Source organism: Trachypithecus francoisi, unplaced genomic scaffold (genome assembly GCF_009764315.1).
Source record: "Trachypithecus francoisi isolate TF-2019V2 unplaced genomic scaffold, Tfra_2.0 Contig01451, whole genome shotgun sequence".
Taxonomy (NCBI): Eukaryota; Metazoa; Chordata; class Mammalia; order Primates; family Cercopithecidae; genus Trachypithecus; species Trachypithecus francoisi.
In genome coordinates, this window is record NW_022681432.1 from 3,946,896 (window position 1) to 3,960,616 (window position 13,721).

The 13,721-nt window shown below is 34.0% G+C and overlaps 1 protein-coding gene across 1 annotated transcript in view; it reads left to right on the plus strand.

The window, feature by feature from the left end:
* Positions 1–13,721, plus strand: part of RPS6KA6 (ribosomal protein S6 kinase A6) — a 147,582-nt gene that overhangs the window by 26,195 nt on the left and 107,666 nt on the right. Inside the window, 2 exon segments of the mRNA XM_033233510.1 lie at positions 5,797–5,913; positions 13,496–13,577. Of these exon segments, the coding sequence (XP_033089401.1) occupies positions 5,797–5,913; positions 13,496–13,577 (199 nt within the window).

The window sequence follows — 13,721 nt, forward strand, 5'->3', positions numbered from 1 at the left end:
GTTTATGATCCATTTGTATTTATTTTATAAACTCTACCCAGTATCTCTTTTTCCTGAAATAAAATACATATTTTTAATGCTATCAATATCTTAAAAATTTCAAAGAAGATTCAGTTAGCAATTAGATTCTTTGTTGATTACAGTAGTGAAAGGTCAGCAACATGTTTAGTCTCTAAAGTGATTTATATTTTCATTACGCAGAGATATAAATGTCATAGTTATCTGAAAATGTATATTTTGAAAGACAAATTTGATATCCTGATATTTTTAAGCCGTGAATTTCTTATTTTAAAAACTATTCTTGACATATATCTCTTAAGAATTATTTCAAAAATACTTTTTTACAAGTGTGTTTTACTTAGACTCAGTGAAACCACAGGTAGCAACTATTTCAAGCTGAGAATGCCTGCTTCCTGTATGGTGGATTTTTTTTTTTCCTCTATTTGTCTTTCTATTCTGATTCACATTTAGCCTTACTATGCTTCAGTATTTTTTCTCTTGCAATGCTGGTGTTTACTTCTAATTTCTATTCAGTTACTTAAAAAAGTGGAACCCTTGTCCTATAGATATGCAAAACTCTCAGATGAATAATTATTGTTCAACTAAAAAATGTTGGTTAGCCACTATAAAGTGGAGTTATGCTGCACCATCAGGTATGCAAAGATAAGTGGTACAGAGGGTCTGTAACTCAGGATGGTTCAACTTATGAGTTTCAACTTTATAGTGGTGCAAAAGTGATATTCAGTATGTTCCTCAACTTACAATAGGATTATGTTTGGATAAACTCACTGTAAGTTGAAAGTGCATTTTCAACTTACAGTAGGTTTATTGGGACAACACTGTCATAAGTCCAGGAACATCTGTACAAATAAGTTCAGTAACTTCAATTTTTATGGATGTTTTGTGGTTTTCAGAGTTCTCAGTTGATCCATATGACTGAGATCTGAAATAGAGTAGGTATTATTGCCAATTTGTAGATGAGGGAACTAAGGAGCTGACCCCGTAAGTAGAATAAACCAAACCAAGTGGGAACTAGTTTGCCAGCATTCTTTGGTTTTCAGTCATCAATGCAAACTTTTACAAACCTAAGTCTTCTGCAGATACCTTCCATTGTGTATATAATTTTGATGTGCTTAGTTCACCCTCATGGCATTTTGGCATTTATATTGATATTACCCTTAGCTTTCTTTCAAAATTTGCTAATATTTGACATGGTTTTCAGTGACCCGATATTATTCAGTGAATGAGAAGGATATATCAAGCTGCTCTTCTGGGTCTTTGCATATATGTTTCAACAAATCCACAACTAAATGATTCTTGGATTTTTAGGGTGATCTTTTCACCAAACTGGCCTGTGTACCTACAAATAAAGCAGATGTTTGAATAGATGAATGTTTTATTATTAAATAAAAATGAACAAGTTCAGGCTTTAAAAATACTTCTTTTGTTTTGATTTGTTTTCTGGAGGTTAGTTCCACAGTCATATGAAAACTGTTGTAATTGAGCTATAGTGTATTGCTATTAGGTTGTCATCAGCTTTTTCTCTTTTCAATTAACAGGTGATTTCATCTTCCTAAACAAATCATTTATCAAATGAATGGAGCAATAGTAGATTTGACAGTTCATTTTGTACTTTAACAGTGTGTTTTCCCAGTGTTACAGCACTGTTGGCCCTCTGGATTAAAAAGATGATCACAGATTATAGAGGTCAGAGCATACTATTTTGGTTGTGGTTGAGCCTTCATACTTCTTCTATATATCACTGATTACTTTATGCTTGCAAAAAAATAATAAAACCCAATTCATAGTCTTCCTGGCTATGATTCAGATTCAGATTTGTTATTTGATGTAGAAAGACTAGGGGTCCTTATTTGGAGATTATTAAATCTTCATTTCACAGTAGCAACATTGTTTCCAAAGATCAACTAAGATTGTGTACTGTGTATAGGTTTGCTAGGGCTACCCTAACCAAATAACCACAGATGGGTGGCTTTAACAGCAGAAATTTATTTTCCAAGATGCTGCATTCTGTAAGATTGAGATCAAGGTGTTGGCGGGGTTGGTTTTTCTGAATAGTCTCTCCTTAGCTTATAGATGAGTCTTCTCCCTGTGCCTTTACATGGTCATTCCTCTGTGGGTGCAGGTATTCTAATTTCCTCCTCTTATAAGGATGTCAGTCATATTGGATTAGAACCCACCATATGGCGTCATTTTACCTTAATTACTTCCTTAAGGGTCCTATCCCTAAATACAGTCATGTTCTGAGGTATTTGGAGTTAGGACTTGAATATATTAACTTTTAGGGGACATAATTTAGCCCATAGCATACTTGTAGCTTTTTGTTTCTTTGATGGATATGATGTTTCTGACAAAGTTCTCTATCCTCAAATTCACAGTTTATTTCTGTATCCCCAGTGTGCAGCATAATGTCTGATAATAGGATATGTGCTTAATGAATGTTGATTTGCTGGGTGAATAATAAGAGTGTATATATGGAAGATAAGGTGATATAGCACAACTTTATCATACCAGGATAGGGAAATTTTTCAAGGATGATTTATTCTTAGGAAAAAAGAATAAATCACTTATAAGTACATTACCACCTATTTCAGGCTAGATTGTTGCTACTCTCAAGCTTTTGGAATGGTGCAGAACCTGAAGAAAGGGAGGTGGAGGAAGAAAGAGGGTTTCAGTTGACAAAAAGGACATTATAATAGTAAAAAATCAATAAACATAGCCTCAGGACAGCTGAGAAATTTTAGGCAATAGACAAGAATGGGGTAGGGAGCAGATGGAGTAAGACAGATTAAGTATTGGAAATGGTGACACAGGAGGGTATCACATACTTTGAAAGTAAAAAAGAGCTAGTGGCATAGAAATGATAAAAATAGTAAGTCGCTATATATAAACACATACGCACGTGTATGTGTGTGTGCACACGTATGCACATATGTGTATGTATTTGTGTGTATATCTATTATATATCTATATAACTATGAATCTTAGAAGCACCAAATATTGTTTTTCAATCCTGGCCATGTGTCTGAATCAACTTGGGAGGCTTAAAAAATACATATGCTTACGTCCTCCTATAGTTCTTCTGAACCACAATCTCTGAGGGTGGGACCCAAATAAGTGTAGTAAATAAATATTTCTTCTACAGGTGATTCTTATGGGCAACCAGGGCATTACAAATTGTCTGTGTAAAGGCACAGTAGTCATAATTCAGGGATATAATATGTAGTACTTGTCCTAGGAACATATGTCTTTATTTAAAAAGGCAAATGGCCAAGCATTAAGTTAATATTCAGCGGTTATTGTATCCTTTATTTGTGTTGAGTACAGCACATACTCAGCACAGTGTAATAAAAATACTGACAGTGGATAATATGGAAAAAGTTTATATTCTTCACAGTGTATGGGAAAATTTGCTTATTTTATTTAGAAATATTATTATCACAAAGTTAGTTATATTCAAAGCTGACACAATTTCATTAGCCAGAATCTCCTGTTTCCTTGTTTCCTTTATATATTTAAAAAAAAGAAATTGTGGGTATATATATATTTTGTTTTGTAGACTGTATTTAAGAATAATTTTGAGATTTCTTACTAATTTTACCTTTAAAATCTTTCTTTTCTATTGTATATATTTAAGGTGTACAATGGGGTGTTTTCACATATATTGTGAAATTATTATTATTGTTAAGCAAATTAACATCCATCATCTCACAGTTGCCCTATTTGTTGGTGGTAAACACTCTCTTTGTTTTAAAAAGTATGTATTTTTTCCTGTTTCTTTTATAACATTGAGCAGATTTCTTTGTCTTTCTGCTCTTATGAGATCAAAAAAGTATTGTGCTAAGCATTAGGAATAAAGAGATCAATGTGGTATAATACCTGAATTTAAGAAGCCCACAGTCCAGTGGGAAAGAAAGACACAGTATTAGTTGTTAGGATACAGTGTAACATTTTATGTTGGCTGTCTCCTGGAAAGAGTGATTTTTCTCATCTAGTTGCATTTTCATATTGGGAACTTTTTAGGGTACTGCTGCTGAAAATTGAAGGACATTGCATTTTAGAGGATGGGCATGTGTGGATTATTAATAAACGGTAAAAGGGCATTGGACAAACATTTTCATTTGGAAAACCTGCTTAGGTTTGGTGAAACTAACTAGAGTACAGTTCGTTTCCTAACTCTGAACACTTCTAAAAAAACTGATGCCATTATGATCCATGCTTATAGTGGTAATCTAAACATAAGCAGGGACCTGAAGAACCTTCTTGAACATAAAAAATATTATATTGTGTTCAATATAGAGTCACAGACATTGAGGGGACCTTAGAGACCATCTAACAAAACCCCTTTGTCATGTGAGAAAACTGAAGGAGAGAGGGGTTTGTGATTTAGCTAAGGTTTCTTAGCTTATAGGCACTACAGATATATTATACTTTAATATAGTCCGCAGATGTCAGCTACAAAGCATATATATTTGCATTAAAAAAAGTTGTTGACTTTTTAAAACAGGGACCCTTTCAAACAGGGAAATTCACTTCCATAGCAGATTGATTTTAATTTAATTTTTGTTTTCAGAAAACATTTGTAAGTTGCCATCACTATTTAAAAGGGTCTGGTGAAATACTATTTTGATGTATAAGAAACATGTGATATACTTTCAGAATCAGTTATTCTTCATTTCTTGTGATTTGCTAGTGGTTCCTGACACCTACAATTAAAATTTCTTTGCCTAGGTACCCCTCTTGAGATAGTGAATGTCTGACTACCTATATTCCATGGACCTTATTTTAGCTGCCATGAAGTCTCGCTCATTTGGGACCATGCTCTTGTTCACTTTGGCTACAATCACCACTGACTAATCAGTTAATTGAAGAATGAATCGATTGAGAACATTGTTGGCATCCAGGCTAAAATTAGTATGCTCTAATGGAATGCTACCAAGATTTATAGACATTGTGATTAAGTAGTCATGTAAACTTAAATTTTGTGAGTCTTAGTTTTCTTCTTTATACAGTCAGAGAGTTGGATAAGATATCCCTTCCAACTCTGTTATTTTGTGATATACATCTGTCATCCTAGCTATTGTGCTTCTCTAGGGACTGGAATTAATTACAGCTTATTTGAATGTAGTCATCACAGCTGAGTGGAGTCCTGCATCAAGGGGAAGAACCACTCACTGGGTGGCATCCTTTCTGCTTCACCCAGGTGGTACGAAATCTGGCATATAATTTATATATAAAATTTCAGTAAACAGGCCATAGCCTGGAAACATTTGTTTGGGCTCTGCAGATTTTGTTGGTCTATGCCAGTTTCTTTTTCATTGATGTGGTTAGTTGACCATTTAAACATTTAAAATAGTATAGTGAAATACTATTTAAAAGAACTCTTGAGGTCACGTTTTTTGGTCATGCCCCATATTACAAGGTTTTTTCTTGACTTTTCCTGCCTCTACCTCATTAGTCACAGTCCAGTGAAGGGTCTTGAGACTGTTGTTAACAATTTTATTATATTGCTACCAAGCTGGAAGGGAAAGCTGAAGCATAGATTTCTTTTTATATTTTATTTACATGAAATTATGTAGTAGGGAAGGTGGTGGTGGTGCATCTGTATGTGCTGTATGTGTTAGAAACAAGGAAATAAGGATACTGGTAACCCATAAAACTCTCTGCTACATTGAGGGAGTTGGGTATATTATTTCTATTATGACTTTTGATTTTAAATGGAACTAATCAGAAGATGTTGAAAATGGATTCAAATATTGTTTGGATTTCTTTTTACAGGATGAAGGAGTTGTTAAAGAAATCCCTATTACTCATCATGTTAAGGAAGGCTATGAGAAAGCAGATCCTGCACAGTTTGAGTTGCTCAAAGTTCTTGGTCAGGGGTCATTTGGAAAGGTAATGAATACTTTTTTTTCCCCATTTGTTTCTCTTCTAAACATTTAGCAAAAAAAAAGTGAACACACACGTAGAAATCTGATTAATGATTTGTTTCTAAACTTCTGAAAGGATGCACACAAAGGTAATTCTTTAATTTTATTCCTTTCGTTTCTGTTGTACTTTTATTACCATTTCTTTGTACTTCTCTATAACAATCAAGGTTTTCCAATCCCTAGGCTTACTGATTTCTCTAGGGAAAAATATAGCATACTCTTTATTAGCTGCCTAAATCAAAGTAGCTTGATTTTTGTAAAAAATGGTATTCCTATCTCCTTGCTCACATGCTGGCATGAATATAGCTTGTTTTCTCCTGGTAATTTAATCTACATTTCTTAGCTGTGTCACAGAAATCAGAATTTATATCTTAATTCATGTATGAATTCGTCTATCATCTGTTAAAATAAAGTAGAACAAGGGTGTGTAAAGTAGAACGAGGGTAGTTACTGGGTGATACGTGGTTTGTGTCAAATTTAAGTCTTCAGAGAGCTTACATTTCAAGGCAGAAAGCAAAATTGAGTAAGATTAACTATTATAGTCATTATTAAAGTTGTTTATTAATCACTTAATAACATGGTTTTAGAAAAGAAGTGTATAGGTCTGGTTCCTGACCTTTATATACCTAACATCTAATACATGAAAAATATTGCTTACACATAATAACAGCCTTGAGAAAAACAGTACCAACCACAATTAAGGGAGAAAGATAAAGAGAAACTATTAATTTCAAGTGGCTGAGATTTAGTTTTAAAGGGGGGAAATAAGGCAGTTGAACATAGATTATTTATAGTCCTCTGGAACATTTTAAAATAAATACATTTTTATTTTATTATTTTATTGGGTTTTAGAGATGGTGTCTTGCTCTGTCACCCAGGCTGTAGTGCAGTGGCATGATTGTAGTTCACGGTAGCCTTGAACTCCTGGGCTCAAGTGATCCTCCATCCCCAGCTTCCCAAGGAGCTGATCCTACAGGCATGCACCACCACACCCAGCTAATTAAAAAAAAAAATCTGGACACAAGGTTTTGCTGTGTTGCTCAGGCTGGTCTCGAACTCCTAGCCTTAAGTGATCTTCCCACTTTAGCCTCCCAAGGAAAGACATTTATTGAATGCTCGGTGTGTTCACAACAGTTGTATAAGCAGTATTAATGAGTATAAAATAGATGTCGTCTTAAAGAAACCTAATATTTATGCATTATAGAATATAAAGTGAAATATAAAGAAACATTTTCAGGGCACAAAAAGGACAAACTGAGATGAATTATGGCTTGGCAGTGAATTGGTACAGGAGATATATAAGACAAGGAGATGGCACTTGAACAGTGTTCTGAGGAGAGAAAAACTAGAAGGAACTGTTAATAGATTGGTGGTGGTGGTGATCATGATGTCGGTGGGGAGTGTTTATAGAACTGATCTGTAGAGTTGGCATGTATATTATATACAATTTTATTTTAAAGTTTCTAAAAGTGCAATATTCTTTTAACTATTTTACACTTTATAGCTATTTTTATGGTGTTAATTTTAGAAGAACAGAGATGAAGTTATTTTATATTCCAGATGTATAAATGCTTAAATATTTCACTTAAATAAAATATCACCAGGCAAACATTTCAAGCTATTAAAATTACCTGCTTTGTCTTTTGATGTATGTATTTACTCATATATGCTTTTGTTTATCTCCAGCTTTGTTCCAGAAAGGAATTAAGGCTTTCATAGATGGATACTAAATAAAATTAAAAATAAGTAGTGAATATGATGGAAACAGAAAACGCAGAGCAGGAAAGATTAGATGAAGCCAGGAGTACACTCTGTTCACAAAAGCATGACATAAGGGTCTGTAAGTCTTTTTCTAGTAGGTCAAAAATTAAGACTTAAGTTTTCCAGCAGCCATTATAAAGAAGCTAATATATTTGAGTGTATTATAATTGACAGTATTTTAAAGGTGGAAACAGATTAAACAGACCAGAGAAATTTCTCTCATGGGTTTTCATAAAGAAACTACTGTACAACATAATGAAATATATTCAGTAACATCTTCATGTTAAATATAGCAACATGCTGAAAAGTTGTCATGTAGTCCTTAAATTCAGGGAGATCTCAGCTTTGTCTGTGCTGGAATTTAGTTTTAAGAAGAGTATCATTGAAACCTTTTAATTCCTAATATTAAAATACAAAATAGTGATCTTTATGTAGTTAATCAACCAAAGAAATATTAAGGAGGTGGCTTTTTTTCTCCCTAGGATGTGAACATACTTGCTTGTCAGTGTTACATCATTTGCGTAGGCATTGTGTAGGTGTGACTTGTTATATGCTGAACCTATTCAGGAATTTGGCCAAGACCGTGAATCAGATAAGTGTAGGAGCAATTCCAAGAGACTCTAAGCTGCAGAGTCTTAAGTTTTTCTTCAAAAGTTCCATTGTTAAAATGCAGTAAATGGGATTTTAGCCCATATAAAGCCTTATAACATTAAATGTTTTTATTGTCTATTTAACAGTGGGGGAACCCTGCTAAAGTCAACTTAAAATTGTAGTTTAAGGAAGCATGCATTATTATCATGAAAGTGCATGTAATATTCTGTCCTAAGCACACCAAGTATAATGCTATTAATGATCATTAATGTATGAGTTTAAAGGTATACTAACCAACTTACATTAATTATTTTAAAACACAAACACATGAAAATACCTTTGAAATTGTCTGATTAGTTGTCCTTATATATCATGTGCCAAATAATATTTATACAAAACATACATTTTAACATTTGTGGATTATAAAAAAAAATTGCTTTTGTGATAGTGAAGACTTTACACTTAAAAATGAATTTTTGAAAATATTGAATACTTGTACTCTTAAATAAGTGATCAACTCTCAAGTGATAGTTTTTAAAAACATTTGCTTACATCTTAAAATTTCCTGAAGTTTGTTCTTTCTCTTCAATCAGCATTTAAATATGTGTGATCTTCTAGTTCACTACAATTACTGAATATTCTTATAGGAAAATATAAACGTCCATGTGATTGAGAGAAAAGTACATTGGAGTAACTCACCTATTCTTCTGGACAATTTCCCATGATTGGATTAGAGTGACTGAAAAGAAGCCTGTTTTAATCATATAGATACGGTTTTAGGTACAGTAGTTTGAAGCCACGCAACAACTTTTTTACTTTAATTATTTCTTTAAGCACCGTATCCCCAAATACAGTCATGTTCTGAGGTACTGGGAGTTAGGACTTTAACATATTAACTTTGAGGGGACGTAATTTAGCCTGTAGCATACTTGTATTTGTTTCTTTAAAGGACATGATGTTTCTGACAAATTTCTCTGTCCTCAAGTTCACAGTTTATTTCTGTATCCCCCAGTGTGCAGCACAGTGTCTGATACAGAATATGTGCTTAATGAGTGTTAATTTGTTGATTGAATAACTAATGAGTACATATATGGGAAGATAAGGTGATATAGCACAACTTATTATACCAGGTTAAGGAAATTTTTCAAGGATGATTTATCTTAGGAAAAAAGAAATAGATCACTGATAAGTATATTATCACCTTATTTCAAATTAGATTGTTACTACTGTTAAGCTTTTAGAATGCTGCAGAACCTGAAGAAAGTGAGGTGGAAGGAGGAGGGAGAATTTCAGATGACAAAAAAGGACATTATAATAGTAAAGATCAGTAAACATAGCCTTGGGAAGGTTGAGAAATGTTAGGCAATACATAAGAATGGAGTGGAAAAAGAACTACTTTTGTAGTTGATTTTGGGAAGGGGGCAGTGAGATATGATATTTTCTCACGCCAGAAAAGTCACTCATAAGACCTGAAAAAAAAAAAAAAAAAAAAAAAAACAGATCAGATGATAACAGGTTACTTCTCTAGACTGCGAATGATGCATCCTATTAAATGCCATATTGGGATACTAGTGAATGTTAGAAGAAGTAGGGGGAAAAAGTGGCTCCTTTATGCAGCAGTGTCTTCAGAAAAACTAGACTATCTCTTTCTTTCTTCCTTGCTTGCGTCTTCTCACTCTTCATACTCCATTCTTTACAATCCCACTGAGGGCTATGTTTTGTAAGAGTGGTTCTGAAATTGTAGTCTGCATACCCCTGGACAATCCCAAGACCTTTTCAGGGAGTCCTCAAGTCAAAGCTACTTCACAATCATCCTAAGATACTATTTGTACAACTGCTGGCATGTTGGCCAATCAAGGCAGTGACTTCAAATGGTACCAGTAGTCATTGTATTCTTCATTTTCTTACATATACAGTTTAAGAATGTCCTTGATGAGACATTAACAATTATTACATTTATTAAATCTCAATCCTTGAATACCCTTTTTTTGAATAATCTGTGATGAAATAGGAAGTACATGTTAAGCCCTTTAGCCACATAACAAAATAGAATGATTGTCTCAAGGCAGAGGACTTGTGCAAATTTTTTGAGTTGTGAGCTGAACCAACCATTGTTTTCATGGATCACCACTTTTCCTTGAAAGGACAATAAACTATGGTTACCTAAATATGCTTATTTGGTAGGTGTTTTCTCAAAAATGAATGAAATGAGCCTGTTCATAGAAAAACAACTGATACTCTTTTTGTCAATGGTAGAATCTGAGCTTTCCAGCAAATAATTGAATTTAGGCAGATGTTTATTTGCCACATTGATGTTGTCATCTTCTTAATGCAGCTATACTTCTTTTTATTATGCTTCACTTCATTGTACTTCACAGATATCCTTCACTTCATTGTGCTTCACAGATATTATGTATGTGTGTGAATATACATATATGTGTCTGTGTGTGTGTGTGTATAGAAGGTTTGTGGTAACCCTGTGTTGAGTAAGTCTTTGGATGCCATTGTTCCTCCAGCATATGCTCACTTTCTGTCTCTGTCTCATATTTTGGTAATTCTTGCAGTGTTTTAATGTTTTCCTTACTGTCACATCTGTTATGGTTCTTTGTGATCTGTGATCTTTGATGTTAGTGTTATCATTGTTTCAGGGTGCCATGAACCACACACACATAAGACAGTGAGCTTCATTGATAACCGGTGTGTGTGTTCTGACTGCTTTACTGACCAGCTGTTTCCCCATCTCTTTCTGTCTCCTTGGGCCCCTCTATTCCTTGACCTACAAGAATATTGAAATTGATCTAAATAGTAACTCTACAGTGGTCTTGGAGTGTTCAAGGAAGGGAAGTGTTCTGCATTTCTCACTTTAAATCAAAAGCTACAAATTATTAAGCTTGGTGGGGAAGGCATGTCAAAATCTGAGATAGGCTAAAAGCTAAGATTCTTGTGCCAAACAGATAGCCAAGTTGTGAATGCAAGGGAATGTTCTTGAAAGAAATTAAAATTGCTACTCCAGTGAACATATGAATAATAAGAAAGTGAAACAGCTTTATTGCTGATATGGAGAAAATTTTAGTGGTCTAAATAGAAGATCAAACCAGCCACAACACTCCCTCAAGCCAAATCCTAGTCTAGAGCAATTCCCTAGCTCTCTTCAATTCTGTGAAGGCTAAGAGAGGTGAGGAAGCTGCACAAGAAAAGTTTGAAGCTAGCAGGGGTTGGCTCATGACATTTAAGGAAAGAGGCCATTTTTGTAACATAAAAGTGCAGGGTAATGCTACAGATGCTGATGTAAAAGCTGTAGCAGGTTAGCCAGAAAATCTAGTTAAGATGATTGATAAAGGTGGTTACACTAAACAACAGGTTTTAATTGTAGAAGCAGCAGCCTTCTGTTGGAAGAAGATGCCATCTAGTCTTTCATAGCTAGAGCGAAGTCAGTGCCCAGCTTCATAGCTTCGAAGGATAGGCTGCCTCTCTTGATAGAGGCTAGTGATCCTGGAACCTTTAAGTTGAAGCCAGTGCTCATTTGCCATTCCAAAAATTCTAGGGCCCTTAAAAATTATGTTAAATCTACTATGCCTTTTGTCTGTAAATAGAACAACAAAGCCTGAATGACAGCACATCTGTTTATAGCATGGTGTGCTGAGTATTTTAAGCCCAGTGTTGAGACCTACTGTTCTGGAAAAAAAAAAAAAAAAGACATTTTTCAAAATATTACTGCTCATTGGCAATACTCCTAGTTACCCAAGAGCCTGATAGAGATGTACAAGGAGATTAACGTTGTTTTCATGCTTGCTATTACAATATCCATTCTACAGCCCATGGAACAAAGAATACTTTTAACTTTCAAGTCCTATTATTTAAGAAATACATTTTGTAAGGCTATAGTTGCTGTAGATGGTGATTGCTCTGATGAGTCTGGGCAAAACAAATTGAAAACCTCTGGATGGGACTTGCTATTCTAGATGTCATTAAGAACATTTGTGATTCATGGGAGGAAGTCAAAATATCAACATTAACAGGAGTTTGGAAGAAGTTGATTCCAGCCCTCATGGATGACTTGGAGGGGTTCAAGACATCATTGGAGGAAATCATTGCAGATGTGGTAGAAATAATAGCAAGACAACTAAAATTAGAAGTGAAACTAAAGATGTGATGGAAGTTCTGCAGTCTCATGATAGAACTTGAATGGATGATGAGTTGCTCCTTGTGGATGAACAAAGAAAATGGGTTTTTTGAGATGAAATCTACTTCTGGTGAAGATGCTATGAACATTGTTGAAATGACAACAAAGGCTTTAGAATATTACATAGACTTCTTTAATAAAGCAGTGGTAGGATTTGAGAGGATTGAATTCACTTTTGAAAGAAATTCTACTGTGTATAAAATGCTATCAAATAGCATCAAATTTTATAGAAAATTATTTCATGAAAGGAAGTCAATCTGTGCAACAAACTTCATCATTGTCTTATTTTAGGAAATTGCCACAGCCACCCTAACCTTCAGCATCCACCACCCTGATCACTCAGCTGCCATCAACATTGAGGCAAGACCCTCCACCAGCAATAAGATTATAGCTCATGGAAGACTCAGATGATCGTTAGCATTTTTTAGCAATAAAGCATATTTAATTAAGGTATATAGGGTCATAATATTTGTTTGCTCTTTATTAAGGTAACAAAAAGTGGGCCTGGGTCTTAAAAGGAGGTATGTAGCTCAAGTTTGTCTTTCATTGTGTTATTTATCTCTTACATCATAAAATTCTCCAAGTTCAGGACCAGGTCATCTATTTTAAAAATTTTCCTTTCTATAGTACTATTTATATACATTATGATTTATTAAATCTAAGGAAAGTGAGAAAATATTAATAATGTAAATTATAGCATAATTTATAGGAGAAGGTATAACTTTTTTCATTTTTTTTTTTAAATTGACAAATAGTTATACATATTCATGGGGTACATAGTGAAGTTTTGATCCATATAATGTATGGTGATCAGATCAGGGTAATTTTGCATCCTTCAACAAATCTCTCACTATCTCTCCTTTCCCTCTATGGGAAGGCATATGTTTATAAAATTAGAGAAAATGCAAGGATACAAGTGTATGCTGGTGTGTTTGTGTAGAGCAAGAATGACTAGAAATATGAATTTTCCTTTTTTTTTTTTTTTTTTTTTTTTTGTTCAATTTTCTATTAGGTTTTTCTTGTTAGAAAGAAGACCGGTCCTGATGCTGGGCAACTCTATGCAATGAAGGTGTTAAAAAAAGCCTCTTTAAAAGGTAGAAAATTAGAAAGTTTATTAAAATAGAATTTGGCAAAGCGTATTTTAAGAAAGATGCTGTGTATTACTTGCATAAGGTGAATAGATGTAGCTATTTTTAACATTGGTATTTGTGGCAGTTTTTCTAGCCAGTAGGTAATAT